The 16,329-nt window shown below is 60.7% G+C and overlaps 3 protein-coding genes across 3 annotated transcripts; all 3 read right to left on the reverse strand.

Annotated features, from left to right (window-relative positions):
• Positions 1-865: 865 nt before the first annotated feature.
• On the reverse strand, positions 866-2,890 carry LPMP_150770 (protein kinase, putative; the record flags this gene model as incomplete). Its single annotated transcript, XM_010699150.1, has 1 exon — positions 866-2,890. One exon carries the CDS (start codon positions 2,888-2,890, stop codon positions 866-868), a length of 2,025 nt encoding a protein of 674 aa, XP_010697452.1.
• Positions 2,891-6,421: 3,531 nt separating this feature from the next.
• On the reverse strand, positions 6,422-8,389 carry LPMP_150780 (hypothetical protein; the record flags this gene model as incomplete). The annotated part of the gene is made up of 1 exon (XM_010699151.1): positions 6,422-8,389. The coding sequence occupies one exon, from the start codon at positions 8,387-8,389 to the stop codon at positions 6,422-6,424; it is 1,968 nt and encodes a 655-aa protein (XP_010697453.1).
• Positions 8,390-9,081: 692 nt separating this feature from the next.
• On the reverse strand, positions 9,082-15,345 carry LPMP_150790 (hypothetical protein; the record flags this gene model as incomplete). The annotated part of the gene is made up of 1 exon (XM_010699152.1): positions 9,082-15,345. The coding sequence occupies one exon, from the start codon at positions 15,343-15,345 to the stop codon at positions 9,082-9,084; it is 6,264 nt and encodes a 2,087-aa protein (XP_010697454.1).
• Positions 15,346-16,329: the final 984 nt, after the last annotated feature.

Genomic DNA, 16,329 nt, shown 5'->3' on the forward strand with positions numbered 1-16,329 from the left:
CGGTGTTCGTTCTTCTCTCCCCTCCCCCCTCCCCACACACACACACACACACACACACACACACACACACACACACACACACACACACACACAGACAGTCATGAGCGCGCACGGATATGCAAAACTGAATAGGGAAAGAGAGACGCTCGTTTTCAAAGCAATAAAAGTGTAGGCAAGGCGGAGTAACATAAAAATAGTGAGAAGGGGTGGTGGTGGTGGAGAGCGAAGAGAGGACGAAGAGGAGAGGAAAAAGCAGAAGTAGATGAAGGAGAGCAGCACCATACACACACACACACACACACACACACACACACACACACACACAGCCACTGTTCTGGCAATCGCAGACAGACCACGTGAGAGAACACATGGACAGAGAGAAGGCGACTAAGCACCACGTACAGGCGAACACACGCACACATACGCACGCAGAAAGAGAGAGAGAGGGAGAGAGGAGAAACGACAAAATCCAGAAATAGAAGAGTACGCACGCACGCACGCACACGTAGAGGCCGAGTCAGAGAAGCGAAAAGAAACGAAGCACGAAGTTAGTACAGTAGGCCCTCACAACCTCGCAAATGAGGGCACGGGGGGGGGGGCGGGGAGAGGGAGAAGGGAAGGTGGATTGCCGTCGAAGGGGGTGTGCAGGTGGCGAGGATGACCGAGGGTGAACGTGTGCGCCATCGAGGGGTTTCTCACATTTAGCGAGCACGCGGGGAGCTGATGGTGGTGGTGGGGTGAGAGCGACCACCACCCCCCTCCTCCCGCAACTTGTACATCACCGTACCTACCTGACCCTTTCGCTCTACTCTTCCTCAGTTTATTCACTCCAATCCCCATGTCCACGCGCTCATACAAATTTCACCTAGTTGAAGAGATCAGCAAAGGGGTCCTTCTTGGGGGATGCCGGCTTTGTTGTGTCCAGCACTGGGGGAGCGTTCGTCGCCTTCTGGCCTGGGGGAGGGGCCATAAAGTTTATGGACTGCTGCTGCTGCTGCTGCTGCTGCATTGGGTACCCACCCTGAAATCCCTCCTGCTGCGGAGGAGCGTACACATTTGGGTTGCCGCCGCCATATTCCCAGGGAGCCTGTTGCTGCTGATGCTGCATCGGATACCCGCCACTGGGAATCACAGGTGCCCCACTACTCCAGCCGCTCATCGCCATCGCCTGCTGCGGGTGAGGGGCTTGGCCATAGGGGTTTATCATCACCGAGGGCGACGACTGTGCCTGTGGCACCGAAGCACTGAAAAGATCATCGGTGCTGAATATGTCCTCCTTCGGCTGCTGAGGAGTCGGGAGCGGCGCTGAGGAGCTGGTGATAGGAGGAGTTGGGTCCAGTACCGGAGGCGGAGCAGCGAAGAGGTCGTCAAAGACGTCCTTCTTCTCGGTCTCGTTGTCTGCATTATCGGTGAGAGGAGGTTCCGCGTCGTTATTCTGGGAATTTGCTGGCGGAGAGGCTCGGTAACCAGCCTCCGCCTTGGCTTGCTCCCACGCCTCCTCTTGCTCCTTGACGATCTGCTTGCGGTACTCAGCCAACTCGGGGTCGTCATCGACTGGGTCGCTACCGAGGACTATCATCGCCTCCTGCACTGCATCGACACTGCCACCGCTAACGCGGTTTCGCACAGTGGACGAGGGCGGGATATCATAGCGACCAGTGGAGTAGTCATTTTTGATGTAGCTGAAGCCGTCGCCATAGCCGTCGCCGAGGTTGCCCAGCTGCTCGCGCCTGGGGCTGCTGTACGAGACTCGCGGAGCCTTCGGCGGCGCGCTGCGTCCCACCACCCTCACCTCCTGCTCTTCCCACCCTTCCGGCCACTCGGTCATGGTGAAACAGAAGGTGCCGAGGTGGCGGCTGCAGTCCTCGTCGAAGCGTATGTAGTTGGTTAGCGCGAAGACGTCCCAGCGGGAGTCCGGGTTGGGGTCCAGCAGGTGCTCAAGAATGACGTGGAGCGACCCCGTGTAGGAGCCTATCGTTTCGTGGGGGTAGTGGATGACCCAGTTCTCCTTGCTAAAGCTGGTGCTTGGGTCGAAGGGGAGGCGCAGGTACATCATGTAGTAGAGCAGCACGCCAATGGACCACATGTCTGCCTTCTCACAAATGCGCTTTTTGCTCCACGGGTCCGACATCTCCGGCGAGCGGAAGGCCGGGCTTGTATGTATCTGAATATCCGCAATCGCGATGTTCGCCTCCTCGCGGGTCTCACAGTGGTACGCTTCCGTGGAGGCGTTGCTGAAGTTCGTCAGCTTGTACGCCGCGGGACCAGTGCGCTTGTTGTTGATGAGGATGTTCTCGGGGCGGATGTCACGGTGCGTGATGGGTGGCTGCTGCGTGTGCAGGTATCCGACAGCGCTCGTCACGGCGCACAAGACGTGACAGATCTCGCCCTCGGTCAGTCGGGTGCCGGCGCCGGTGCCGGTGCTGCTGCGGATGCGGCGGTAAAGGTTGTTGGAGCAGTACTCCATCGCAATGCTGACGCCGAGGCGTCCTTCATTGCGCGAGATCTCGCTGTGAAACACACGTGCAATGTTTTTGTCAGAGATGCGAGAGACGATATCGACCTCCTTGTGCGCCTCCGCAACCTGGTCGACCCCGAAGAACGACCGCTTCAGCGCCATATGCCGCGGGAACTCGGGGAGGTGACTCGAGTTTTCCACCAGGTAAACATAGGAGCTACCGCCCTCACCGTACTTGGAGGAGCGCTGGCGACCTACCATGTACGGCGGCGGTAAGTCGCTGATTTTCTGCAGCACGCGGAACGGGCGGCCCATGACGATGATGGACTCGGTTCCATCGTCGTGGTATTGCTGCACCTTATTCTTGGACGAGAATCCCCTGTCCTTGCGGTGGATGCCACCTTTGCGGATAGAAGCGCCAAGGAAGTTCATCGCGGCGTCTGCGTCTCTTCTGAGCGTTTCCTTCTCCTGTTGTTTATGCGGTCGTAATTTTTACAATGGCGCGTGGGTAAAAGGGGAAGGGAGGGAGGGAGGTGGGAGGGGGGGCTGCGAGGGCTGGGTGGATTGCTGACGTGCGTATGTGTGCGTATAACTATAGCTGTGTATGCCTGTGTTTCTGTGTCTGTGTGTGGGGGAGCGGGAGCCTCAGTGACGCTCCTCTGGATGTTGGCTGTGGTGCTGATGCCTTAGATGCTTCAGTGGTGGTACTAATAGGTTTGATAGAGAAAGGCAAAGGTGAGGAGACAGGAGCAACTACGAGGGAAGAGCTGAGAGGAAGATAGGGGGCGGGGAGGGGAAAAGAGGTGAAACCGCGAAGGTGATGCAGGAGAGAGAGAGAGAACAGGAGAGACACGTATGAGCTGAAAAGCTGTGCTCACATAGGGCAGCGACGGTTGCGAAACAACGTACTTCAGCTGAGAAGGAATGCGGGAGGAGGGGAAACGAAGCCGCAGAGAGCGGAACGAGCCTGACGCGGTAAGCCTGCGTCGAACACACCTCCTCTCGTCTCCGACGCTGCTACTTCCCCTCGCTTTTCTCCTCAGTCGTCATTTTTGGGAATTTGATTCTCTTTTCTTTTCTCCTGGTGCACCCATCCACGCAATGCACAGAGGTGGAGATGAATCGCCGATAAGCTGAAAGTCGGAAGGCGTGAGCAGAGAGCGCGAGCCGAAGAGAGACGGGAGCTCTCAAGGATCGGAAGACGATATTGGCAGAGATGCGTACCCACTGCCACCTGCTTATCTATCGAGAGAGGAGGAGGTGTGTGTGTGTGCCCACGCACAGGGATCCGGTTCAACACGAAAAGCAACGAAGTAGGACGCCAAAGACCGAAGAAAGGAGCGGGGAGGGGGAGGAAGGATGTAGGAGTGGAGAGAGCATCGTGGGTTGCGTAAATGCGTGTGTGTCGGTGCGTGGACAGCAGCAGAATGGCAGAGCCCACTTGTGATGGTGGTGGTCGTCTTCATCGTGGTGGTGCACACTTATACTCGTTCTCCAGCCTTCAGCCTAAACGCACAGTGTAGCAACACACACGCACACACAGGTGCGAGATAGGGGGTTGGGGGTGGTGGCCAAGACAGACAGTGAGGAAGAGAAGAGACGGGTCTGGTCCTCTTTGCCCTCCTTCGTTTTTCGTTTGAAGGGCACTGACCAGCAAGCGCACCCACGGACATTGACGACTTCACAGGTGCGTGTGCTTCTGTGTTCTTTTATGTTGGCTGTAGGCTTGTGCGCTATTACCTGGTGCATTTTTGCATCCATCTCGAGAGCAAAGCGAAGGAACGGCATCGGTGGCGATAGAAAAGCCGCGGGTAGTGAGGGAGAGAGAGAGGGAGGGACAATCGCCCCCCTTCTCTCTCTCTCCCCCACACACAGGTAGAGGGTAGAGCGCACCACGACTACCTCCACACCACAGCGTCTTCTGTTGCCTTCATCACTTCGTTCATGCTTCCGCCACGCAGGCACACTTCAACGCCGTCCGCCCCCTCCCCCTCTTGAGGGTGTACGTGCGTACCTGCGGAATCAAGACGGGGGCTGAGGAAGGGGCGGGGAGGCTGTGTGGAATCGATGAATGCTCACGGCGTATCAGTCTGTAGGAAATGATGGCGTCCCGACACTCTGCTCGGCCGCGCTGGAGCCTCTTCGCTGTCCTCCTTGTCATCTCCACGTCTTCCTTGCCCGCCGCCTCTGCCTCCGCGCATGACTTCTGCGCGGGCTGACGCTACCGAGTCGTGCGGGGGATGGTATGTGTAAGGCGACCCATGCTCGCGGTAAGGCTGCTGCGGACGAGTAAAGCGGGCGTCGACGGCGGCGGTGGCCACCGTGGGAGAGTGTGAAGTCACCATCCTAGGAGGGGAAAAAAATCCGTGTACAGAGGATCGGCCGCGCTCCATGTCGGGCTCCGGCTCCGCTATCTCTTCGCTGCCCTCACGGTCCTTGTCTTCCTCTGCCCCACAGACTGTGGCCGTGCCTGCACGGTACATGGCACCCTCCATGCTCATCTGAGGGCGGTAGAAGGCCGGCGCCGCTGCTCGCATGCCACTGCTCGAGGACGGCACCACTCCAGTTGCTCCAGCGCTGCTCATCCCCACGGTACGGCCGGAAGGGCTTCCCTCTTCACTTCTGGCATGTCCGTCAGCATAAAGAACTCGCTGTGCGTAGGCACTGGCAGCGGAGGGGGCTGGTGCGATCCCAGCGGGGCTGAGGCTGCTACTGCGATGCCCGGTGAAGTAGCCAAGGTTCACGTGCGGCGGTGCAGCGGCGCCGCTTGCTGCCGCCGTGCCGGAAGTGCTGCCGACGCTACTCCTCGTAACTCCACCAACCACTGGACCGGAAAAATCAGTGGTTACTGTGGCGGTCCTGGGTGGGGAGGCACAAAAAGCACATGCGCCCACGCTTCCTGCACCGATCGACGAGACACCACCGCCGTAGGTGTCGTTGTCGCTGGCCTGAAGGTGCCCGAGCGCAGAGGGTGTCGCACGTGTGTAGTAACCACCACCGCGGATCCCAGGGTTCACACCGCTAACACCACCACCACTGCTGCTGCCCACCACAGTGGAAGACTTGTAGGAGGTTCGCAAAAGTGACTCGGCGGCGTTAAGCTCGGCAATGTCTTCGGCAGTGCCGAGGTCCAGCCGTGTGCCGTGCCGGTTCAACATTGTTGTCCACCTCCTCGTGATTTCTTCTGAGCTGTGGGGAATTAGATAGGGTGTATGGGGGGGGAGGAACGGTGCTGAGCGAGTGTCACTTCTGAGTTACAAGGAGCGTCCCTTCAATGTGGAGTTTCTATATGTGGGTATGTGTGCGTATGGCTTATGTGTTGTGTGTACCACCTGTACTTCAGCTGACTGAGAAGATGGGTGAGTGATGGTGGTGGGAGGTGAGGGAGGGGGGCATCAGACACCGGCAACAGCAGCCGCACTTGGTGTGTACGCGGCGAGTGAGCGCGATGGAGAGAGGGAAGGCAGACGACATCCGGTAATCGATGCACAATACATACACGTATGTATTGTGCATTGGTCACAGGAGAAAAAGCCGAGAGGAGGAGCTTTGCATGGGCCAGCGCGCAGAGGACTGCAAACTTGCATGGCCACGGGTGAGGAGGGTCGTTTCTTCTTATCACTTCCGGTGCAGGTGCCTCTTTGCCTTGAGGACTTCACTCTCCGCGCGTGTGCGTGGTGGGAGGAGGGGTGGGGCAGCCTGAGAGGTACACACACGAGCCGCACGGATACCCCCTTTCCTCTTCTTCCATCGACAGGGAGGATGATGGCATACTTAGGCCTGTGATGGACACGTAAATCCCCCCTCCCTTCCTCCCTCCCCCAACACATCGCACAGCAGCTGGAGCCACAACGCCCCAGGACATCAGCGCATACGTGAAAGAGACCAAAACAAACCAACGAAAAAGATACCACGTTAGCCACGCACACACACACACACACACGAGCGCTGTCCTGCACCAACCTAGAAGTGTGCGTCGTCCAAGTCAGCCCTACCGCTCGTTGACGACGGTCGACCGCTGATGCCCGCTGTAGGGCTCGCCGTTGCCTTGACAGACTCGCTGCCTCCAGAACGCAGCGCCGCAATACCGCTACCGCTGCTGCCGCTTAGCGACCCATCAACGAGGACAGAGGTGTGTAGGATTCGGGATACTGCCGGTGACCCCGGAATGTGAGGTGCTGCGCTGCCGCTGCTACTGTCAACCGCAAGCGCCGCTGCACCCAGGGCCACGCTCGCTGTCACTTCCGTGTGAACGGGCTGCTGCGCAAGGTAGCGACTCTGCAGCGTGTTCTCGGCGTACGCAAACGTTTCCTCCACAAAGCGGGTCTGCGGCCCGCTGTAGGCAAACTTGAAACCTTCATCGCTGGCGAGCAGCGCGTGCGCGCGCTGCCGCTCCGGCAGCCACGCCACTCGCACGTTCGGGTTGGTAATCGATGGGCGTGACTTACGTAGGTACGTAAGTGGGACCTCCTCGCGGGCCTGGTGTGCCGAGCTGAGCAGTTCCACCCACTGTGCCGCACGCTGCACGTAGACGGACCTGTCTTTCGCCATGAGATCCTTCGAGCTGCGGCGGAAGCGAGCGAGGCGCAGTACCGCGGCGGGATCGATATCTGGGAAAGCCGCCTTCATCCATGCGACCGCTGCAGCGCCATTGGTGTCCGCGTCTGTCTTGGTTGGGTCTGTCAGCGGTAAGCCGCGCGCGTCCGTCCAGGCCGCGCCCTCCTTCATGTTCTCCAGATACCGTGCGTATAGCGCGACGGCCACCTGCGGCGCTACAGCCACCACATTCCGCGATAACGCCATACCGTCGAGGGCATCCTGCTGCACGTGCACTGTCTTCCCCTCCTTGAGCGCCTGCTGTATGACGTGGCCGAGTCGCACGTGCAGGTCACAGTCCACCAACTTGTTCTCCACGAGGTAGTCGTACACGACGCGCGCCTCCTCGCCGGCGTTGTTGTCCAGCAGGTACTCCAGCGCCAAACTCGCGATGCGGTAGCGCCAGATCACGTCTACCTCTGCCCTTACAATGACGTTCTCGTAGCGGCGGCCCACCATGACGTTGTACACCCACATCACCCGCACGCGGTGCTTTGCGCGGATGGCGCAGCGCAGCACGTTATGCAGCACTTCTCCATCTCGCGCGACGTAAAAGAGCCGCGAGTTGCCATCTTCAAAGATGGCAATCGCATCCGCCAGCTTGGCGCCAGGGATGCAAGCAGCCGTCAGCGCGCGATACACATCCACCGGCGGCACCGACGTCACGCGCCGGTATTCCTCGCACGCCGCCTTCAGATGACCCCCCCGGGCGAGGCGGATAATTCGTTGCATTAGCGGAACTTCGTGCACGGAGACCGGAACTGGGCCGTTGCGCTGCAGCTTTGTCGAGCGTCGGAAGTAGTTGTCCTCCTGAAAGAACGGGCCGCGACGGAGCCAGCGGTAGATGCGGGCGCGGCAGTCCAGTGTGGCGGCATTAAGGCCGACACGGTTCGGGTCTTCCACAGTAACGTTGTCGTGGTCCACCACCGCGGGTCTCTGCAGCCGGCCAATGTACGGGTCGTAGGAGTGGATGAGGTCGTGGGTGACGCGGTGGCCGTTACGGGCGTTCATCAACGAGACCGGCGTCACGAGCGCTTTCGACCCTAGCGAGATATCCGGCATGAACTTCTCCAGCTCATGCTTCGGGATTATGCTGATGGTGTTGTCCTCTAGCGTGTGTGTCTTCTTGGTGCTGTAGCCGCTGTTGTAGTTACCAGGCCCGGTGCGGTAGCGACCCGTGCCCCAGAGCTGCGCCATGTCGTCGTCAGCGAGGTTCTCGCGACCGAAGCGGCTCGGCTGCCACGGCACGCGCGCGCGTGGGACGTAGCGCAGCACCGACACCACCGAGGGGTGCCCCGTCGCCCGCCCCTTGGTGAAGACGCCGATCACAGACATGGACGCTCAAAAAGGAACCGAGAAAGAGAGAAGGGGTGTGGGCGTGGGGCACCTGCTGCCCCGCGAGTTGCACCGTTGTTAATCAGGTGTCTCTGCATGGGTGGGTGGCAGTTTCGGTGCCACGGCATGTGGGTGTGAGGAAAATGTGGCCCCGCACGCACACGCGCCGCAACAGACGAAGAGAAGCAAGAGACGAGGGGAGAAGAGAGCAGAGTGAGCGAAGAGACCGGCTCAACGACACTTCAGCTTGGTGCGTTTGTGGCGGAGCACGCGTCTCTCGCTCCGCCATAGTTACACTTGACAAGGGGCGGCCAAAGAGGAGACTCACTCCCATACAGGCATGCACATTGGGGGGGGGATTGCTGTGGGCGTTGGGGCATCTCCCCATCCATCGTGGCCGTTTCTTCTTGCCTCTGGTGTCCCCCCTCTCCCTCTCTCTTTCACTCGTACGTGTGCTCTTACGTCCTCTTCCTCGGTCCGCACAGAGCGCGGCAACAGTGGTCAAGGCCTCCCTCTAAACAAGTGCCTAATGGGGCGCGCAAAGAAAGGCGCTGCAACCAAAGACGAATCAACTCACTCACTCACTCACTCCCACTCCCATTCCCTCCACACACCCACCCACACACACAGTCGACAGCTCTGTAGAAGAGGAGCGAGGGTGGGCTGGAAGGACAAGCGATTGACATGACGCGTCAGTCGTCCGACATGAATCGCGTAAAGAGCTCTTGCTGGGTCGGCTCAGGGTCATACAGGCGGGCGGAGACAGGCTCTACCTCCGTTGCACCTGCGCTACCGGTGGTGATCCCAGGGGCGGCGGGGTCTCCGTGATCGCGTGCAACGCGTCTTGTGGATGAGGCGAAGGCCGATGGGCTTGGCACCCACTGGCGCTCATCGTCCTGCTGCTTGCGCCGCTGTGTGGTGGAGGCGCTCACGGTCTCCTCTGTGCCTTGGGCGTTGAGCCAGGCTTTAAATTCCTGCAGGAGGGGGTCGTTGTGCAGGTTATAGCCGGCGCTATTCGACCACTGCTGCTGCTGCGCCCTTGCCTGGGCTTCCTTCTCATCTTCTGCCGCAAAGGCGTCGCGGTATGCCACGTGTAGGGCGTCCTCTTCCTTGGCGATTGCGGTTCGGGAGGACAGCGGAGTGGACTGCTGCTGTGTACTGCCGCTGTGCTGCTCTCCACCGAGCTCCAGCGAAAACCTGGGTGTGGATGACGTGGGTAGCAGCTCCACGGCCTGAGGAGCCACCGCGGCACTGCCACTAGCCGCCGACTGCTCTGTCAGGAGCACATTCATCACGCGTCTGTGCCCATCATTGAGGCCGCTGGTAGCCGCCATAGCGCCAGGCGCATTCGGGTCTGCGTGTGGCGTTTGTATCCTCTGCATGGCTGCTGTATTGTGTGAATCGTAAAGCACTTGATACGGTAGATCAGCCGCAGTGTAGTGCAGCGGCGCTGCTGTCACGACGGCGGACTCTTCCGGCTTCCCTGTACGGACCCTCATGGTTGAGCGAAAGAAGTAGCGGGTTGGGTATGCAAAGGTACCATACAAGTCTCGCCACTGGGACTCGTAGAGGGAGTGCCGCAGCTTATCCACTGGAATGTGCTCGAGGAAGTACGCGTCTTCCTCCATCGGCGGCCCGTCCGTTGCCCCAGGGCTGCGACCAGCGGCTCCCTTCGACACCCCAGTGTGACGCTGCTGCAGCGCTTGATGTCTTTTGCACATGCTCTGCGCCACGGCCGTCGCCATACGCGAGCGCGACGCCGCCGAGACATCGACCACGTCACCAAGCAAAACCCCGACGATCTCAGTGGCGACTTCGAGCATCGCTGCGGCAGCGCTCTCCACAGCGTCGTCGGCGCTCTTGATGCACTGTGACGCGAACTCACGCACAGGCATCTCCATCGCCGCCTCCGGTGACGCGAGGTGACGCAGATGTCCAAGTAGATTTGTGTAGTACACCGCGTGCGTCCAGTGCACGCCATCCATGCCGACCGTCGAGAAGAGCGAGGCGAGAGGAGCCGTTTCATCGGCACCCGCCTCGCTGTCCTTGGCGCCGAGCGTTTCAAGCGCTGCTGCCACGGCCGCATGGAGACGTTTTTGCTGCTGCTGCAGCAGCGATGATACAGAGGCGCTGCTGCCATCGCTGAATTGCAGGAGCTGCGGCACGCTGTGCGGCATAAGCTTCGGCGAGCACAGTAGGAGTGCCTGTGTCACAGCACCCACTGCCTCTGCCTCATCACGGTTATCTCTGCGCAACGTTGGTGGCGAAGAGGCACCGGCAGCCATCGACATAGGCTGTAGAAACGCAGAGTTGACAGGGATTACATCGAGGACATGATTCAGCGCTCGATGCGCTTCCTCTGCGTGTGCCCTATTCACAGCCAAGACCAGGGAGCTGGAGCGCATCACGAGCCACCACCACCGCCGTACCGCTGACGCGCAACTCTGCCGCGACGGGTCCCGCACCCCTTCGCGCGCTACGTTAGACGGCGCCGCGGCTTGTGCAGCAGCGTGCACGGCTTCCTGGGACAGAGCCCAGGTCACACAGGCCAGCGGCAGTCGAGCCAGTGCCTCCGCCACAGCCCAGCTGCCCCGCAAAGTCCTCGGCTCGGCTACACCGTCGTCGTCGTCGTCTCCATCGTTGTTACGCTCCAAGACGGTTGTGATGTGCTGCAGGTTCTGCTGCAGCGAGGCAGTCAGCGTTCCTGCAGAGACGACGAGCTGTTGCATGGCTTGACTGGCCACCAGCGCCTCTACCGCAAGTGTCGCCAGGCGAAGCAAATGAGTCACGTTCACGTGGAGCACGCTACCGATGTGCGTGGTGCCGGTACCTGTCAGCTGCCCCAGCACCGCGCTCATCTGCGTCGATTCCGCAGAGCCCGAAGACTGGGAAGGGGACTCGTAGGCGAGGTCGCTTACCGCCGGGGCGTAGACGCGCTGCAGCCACTCCACTATGTGCGGCTGCTCCTTCAGTCGCAGTCGCGCAGCGGTGCTGGACCGTGCGTGGTGCACGAACTTCTTGAACCACTTCGCTTTGCCGCCTTTTGCTGCTGACGCGGGGATGGGCGCGCTGCTGTACCGGGTGTATTGCAGCTGCAGCTGCCGCAGTAGTCGGCTACGTGCAACCAAAGAGAGGTGGGTGCTATGCTGGAGATAGAGTTCCCTCCTTCCACCTGCCGCCACCGTCGATGTGCAGGGCACCACTTGCAGGGGTGAGCAGTGCGGCAGGGAGGCGCACATTTGCACAGCAGCGCCACGGACGTGCAGCACGTAGAGCGCAAGCCCACGCTGGAGAAGGAGCACTGGGCTCGCTGCTGCAGCTGCTGAAGTGGCTTTCTCGCCCTTCACCTCGTCTTCCCCTGGCCACGCCGGTGACCACACCCACAGTGCTAGCAGCACCGAGGCGTACGTCGACGCCGAGTGTGTCACCGTGTCCACCCAAGCTCTATACCGGCGCACCAGAGGGGATGTCGACACCGAGTTAGGGATTCCTCCTCCGATGGCACTGGCGTCGCTCCGGCCGCCTTCGCTTTCCTCCAGCTGGGTGTTTACCGCGGGCTTCACGCACAGCAGCTCATCCCAGCGGCGGCATAGATGCACTTGCACCGGCAGAAGTGACGCCGACACGCGGGCGACACCACGGCGTCCTGGCAGCGGGAACACCGCCAGTGCCACGCCAAAGCGGCGCGACACGACTGCGACCTGCAGGGCAGGATCACCATGGTCGCTCACCATTACCGCGCTCAGCTGCACGGACGCCAGCAGCGAGCAGCTCAGGGACTCGGCGGTATTGTCCGCCTTCCATTGATTCATCTCCGCCGCGGCGTGCGGTATCAGGCAGAGATGCTGTCGATTCTCACCGACAGCGTCGTCTTGCCCACCTGTGAAGAGCTTCCCTCCCATGAATCGTCCGTTGGTGGCGCGGCTGGCGAAGTTGTACATGTCGTCCATCACGCCGCCTGCCTCGGTGCGGTTGCGACTTCTGCTGCCTCTCTCGACCGTGGCGAGCACCAATACCTTGCGGTCAGCGTAGTACAGGAACAGCCGCGTCACCACGGCAGGGTCGACGTCGAGGAGGATGTCCTCGACGGATTTGTATGGTGGAGGTACCGCTGCTGCGGCGGACGTCCATGAGACACTAGTGGACGCGTTCGCCAAAACACTGCTGAGGGTAAAGACTTGAGATGGGTTTGCGACCAGCAGGTCGTCCATATACACCAACTCAGGCGGCCGCCAGCGCAGCTCCTGCGTGTCCGCGGCAACGTAGTAAGACTGCATGATGAGCTGCACCGGCTGCTGGTGTGACGGTGGCGCCGTCGCGGCAGGCTTCGAGGACGACGTTAAGGCCGCCTCTGGTAGCGGTGCCCACAGGCTCCACACACACGGGACCACGCCGTCGTTGCTTAGCTGGAAGGCGCAGCCCAGCAGCTGCTTCGCGAGCGGGGCAGACGACGACCGGCACCCCTCGAAATCGAGCTGAGGTACAGGCAGCGGGTGAATCTGCGTGCGCTGCACCGCTTGCAGGACGGCGCGCTTGAGCTCGCTGGTTGGCGCGACGGCGATGCCTGCGAGGTTGCCCTGCTTGTCGCCCTCTGGGCTTTGGCGTGCTAGCTTGTACAGTCGACGCAGGGCATGTTTGTCTGCAGGCAGGCATACCATGGCAGCACGCAGGCGCGCCGCGCGGCCGGCGCAGTCACCGCTGACCTCACTCTCTACGAGGCTGTCAAGATAAAGCAGACCGGCGATGAGGAAGGGATAATCCGCATAGGCGCTCTCGGTGCGGCTGCCGACAAAGTAGAAGCCGTGCTCAAGCCCCAAGAGCAACGGTCCGGTGGAGTTGCACAGAAGTCGAGCAACGCTCACATTCACGCTCTCCTGGTTCGGATGCAGCGTCCGACCCGGTCGGGCAGCTGTGGATATGGACGTGAGCGAAGGCTTCGGGGTCAGGCACAGACGGACGCAGATGCAACGACTGCTGACAGTGTCGGTGTCTGCCAGCAGCGAGAGGTGAAAGACGTCGCTGCCTGCGCTGGTGTCGTCCCCAGCGTCTGACTCTGCCTTCGCCTCTTCTCCACCTGTATCAGCGCTGCCTCGAATGAGCCCTGTGAGGCGGGAGAAGATCAGCGTGTGCGGGTCCTCACTGTGAGTGGCCGGTAGGAAGGGGGCAAAGGCGCCGTTCAGTATGGCACTGCATTCCCACAGCGGCAGCACATCGGGCCACTGCACACAGGACAGCCCCGCAGCACGACCACCATCAGCAGCTGTGACACAGCCATCTACGCGGTTCATAGCCGGTGAGGATGGGGTGATCCGCCAGTTCTTCACGCTTGCTGAGTTCCCCGCGTCCTCCACGAAGCTGCCACTGGCCAGCCACGTCACCGTGTGTGGTGGAAGGAGGCGGCGACTGCGCACTGATAGCACCTTCATGCTGGCCGAGATGAAGTCATTGCACGACAACTCCACGAGCACCCGGTCGCTCTGTAGAGCAAAAAAGGTGTCAGGAGACCCCAGCCACGTCCACACACGCACAAATGTGACGCGTGAGGCCGCTACCGCTGGCGAGGACGTCGCTGCGGATGTGAGCGGCGAGGTGTAGAAGGCACGATCCGTGGCTATGATGCCGCCAACGTCCGCGCTGCTCACGCCTACCGTGGCGGCGGCGGCCCGCGTGCACAGGAGGCGCAGCCGCGTCGGGGTCACGAGAAGGATTTGCACATTGCGGCAGATCCACTTGCGTGAGGAGGACGAGTGACTGGCGCCGTCGCACGGCACCAGGACGGCAGCGGAGGGAGCGAATTGTGCGTCAATTATAGGCTGCAGCTGCTGAGATTTTGCTGATCGCACTGAGGAACGTGATGGCGATGGTGCGGCGGAGACGATCAGCTGCGCCTTCTTCGGGGTTACTTCCCCACCGTCGCCGTCGATAGCGTACACCTGCACCTCCGACTCGTTCAGCAGCAGCAGCAGCAGCGGCGCCAAGGGATGGGCGCGAATGCTCAGCGCCACCGCACCGGTATTTGCCGATGCAGCACTGCCGCCTTGATGCGCGCTTGTCTGGTGTGGCCTTTCCTTTGGCGCCGCTTTGAGCACGTAGGCGCCACCGCCGGCGAGGAGTCCCTTGGAAGTAGGCGCTGCCAGCGGACTTGTGCAACCAAGATGAAGCACATAGACAGCCGGCTCGTTGCAACGCTGGTACATCTTTCGCTCCAGTTCATCGCCGCTGAAGAGCTGGCAATAACGACTCGCCGCCTGCTCGGTAGCGGCCTTCACAGCGCTACGACGTGCCACTGTCAGGTAAATCAACGCCCCGTACGTCTCCGCCTGCGTGATGATGAACTTCGAGTTCAGAGGTGAAGCAGAAGACGCGGAGGACGAGCTGCCGCAGCCGCTGGCGGAGTCACCACCGGCCCAGTGCAAGAAAACGACTTCTGTTTTGGCATCCACCACGTACACGTCATTGGCACTAGTGATGACGTAGAGAAGATACCGAGCAACCGACGACGACGAGGACGGCTGCAGCCGCTGCACTACCTCACGCAGGAGATCCTCTTCACGCCCGCGCAGGAAGCCGCAGTGCACGATGGAGCAGCCCGCCCTCGTGCTGAAACACAGAACTTTCGTGGGGTACTCAGGTGGGGGGAGCGCCCCGGGTCGAATACCAGCACCGCCGCCATTCGCTTTACTGCCGCTGCTTCTCAGCGTTGTGGAGCCCGTGACGGTGTCCACACGGAGCTGGGCCTGCCGTGCGGCATTCATTTCCACAAACCACGAGAGGGTGTCGGTCTTGGCAGTGTAGAGGCAGACCTCGCCGGAGCTGAGGCCGACCACTTGAATGGGCTCAATGGGGTGCACGCCAACACTGGTGACGAAGGCATTGGTAGCAGCGGTGGCGCGGGTCGGAATTTGCGAGAGGCGCGCCACCGCTGCCGACGGTGAGGGAGATGCGGAGAGCGCCATGGCTAAACTCGGCCGCTCAGATGTGCCTGCGTGTACACACCGAGTGTGAGGGCAGGGGGGGGGGAGGAGGAGGGAAAAGGGAGAGTGGTGAGGCGTGTACAGATGAAGTGGAATCCAACGAGAGGAAGGGAAGGCGAGGGGAACAACGGAAAGAGGGCGTACGATATACTGCGCATCACCAACCTGTTGGAAAAATCAACAGGGTAGCAAGTAAGTCAATGAGGGAGGGGGAGAAGTGGGGGGGGGGGGAGGGGCGGAGGCGGGGTGGCCCCAGCACTGTCAGTCGAGACAACGCGATGGAAAGCCTCACAAGCTAAGGTGCGCGGGCGTCCAGCTCTGCTGCTCCTGCTCTCTCTCTCTCTCTTACACTTGGACGGTACAGCAGCGCTCCACGTCGAGCACCCAACAGCCACACACACACACACACACACACACACACACACACACACACACACACACACACACACACGTATACGCCGTCCAGAGCAAAGCGACAAGAAGAGGAAAAAAGGAGCGACCGATGGAGAGGAGAGCAAAGACCAGTGAAGGAGACCTCTGAGCACGAAGCAGTTGTGTGCCGAGGCAGCGCTGCAAAGCGCAGCGCGACACGTGAGCCACCGGGGCGATGGTGCTTAAACGTGCACCTCCCCTTTCTTTGGTACCCACCGACGACGATTCCACACATCTTAGCCGTCAGACGCGCTGGGGCATACCCCCCCCCTCCCAAAAAAAAAAACCCGGCTACCACTTGTGGCAAGGGGTGGCCGCGCCAGCAGTAGAGACGGTGCTACATATATGTGACCAGCAGCGTGCGTCGCACATTTCTTTCCTTTCTGTTTTATGTCTAAGTGGTTACCAAGCACACACGCGCACTCCCTGGCAACACACGACGACGCAGTCACTCCACGAAAGCACACGCAGGCGATGGCCAACACGCACGGAAGAGCGAACATGAGCCCCCCTTCATTGCCAGCAGCATAACCG

This window comes from Leishmania panamensis, assembly GCF_000755165.1.
Source record: "Leishmania panamensis strain MHOM/PA/94/PSC-1 chromosome 15 sequence".
NCBI classification, from domain to species: Eukaryota; Euglenozoa; class Kinetoplastea; order Trypanosomatida; family Trypanosomatidae; genus Leishmania; species Leishmania panamensis.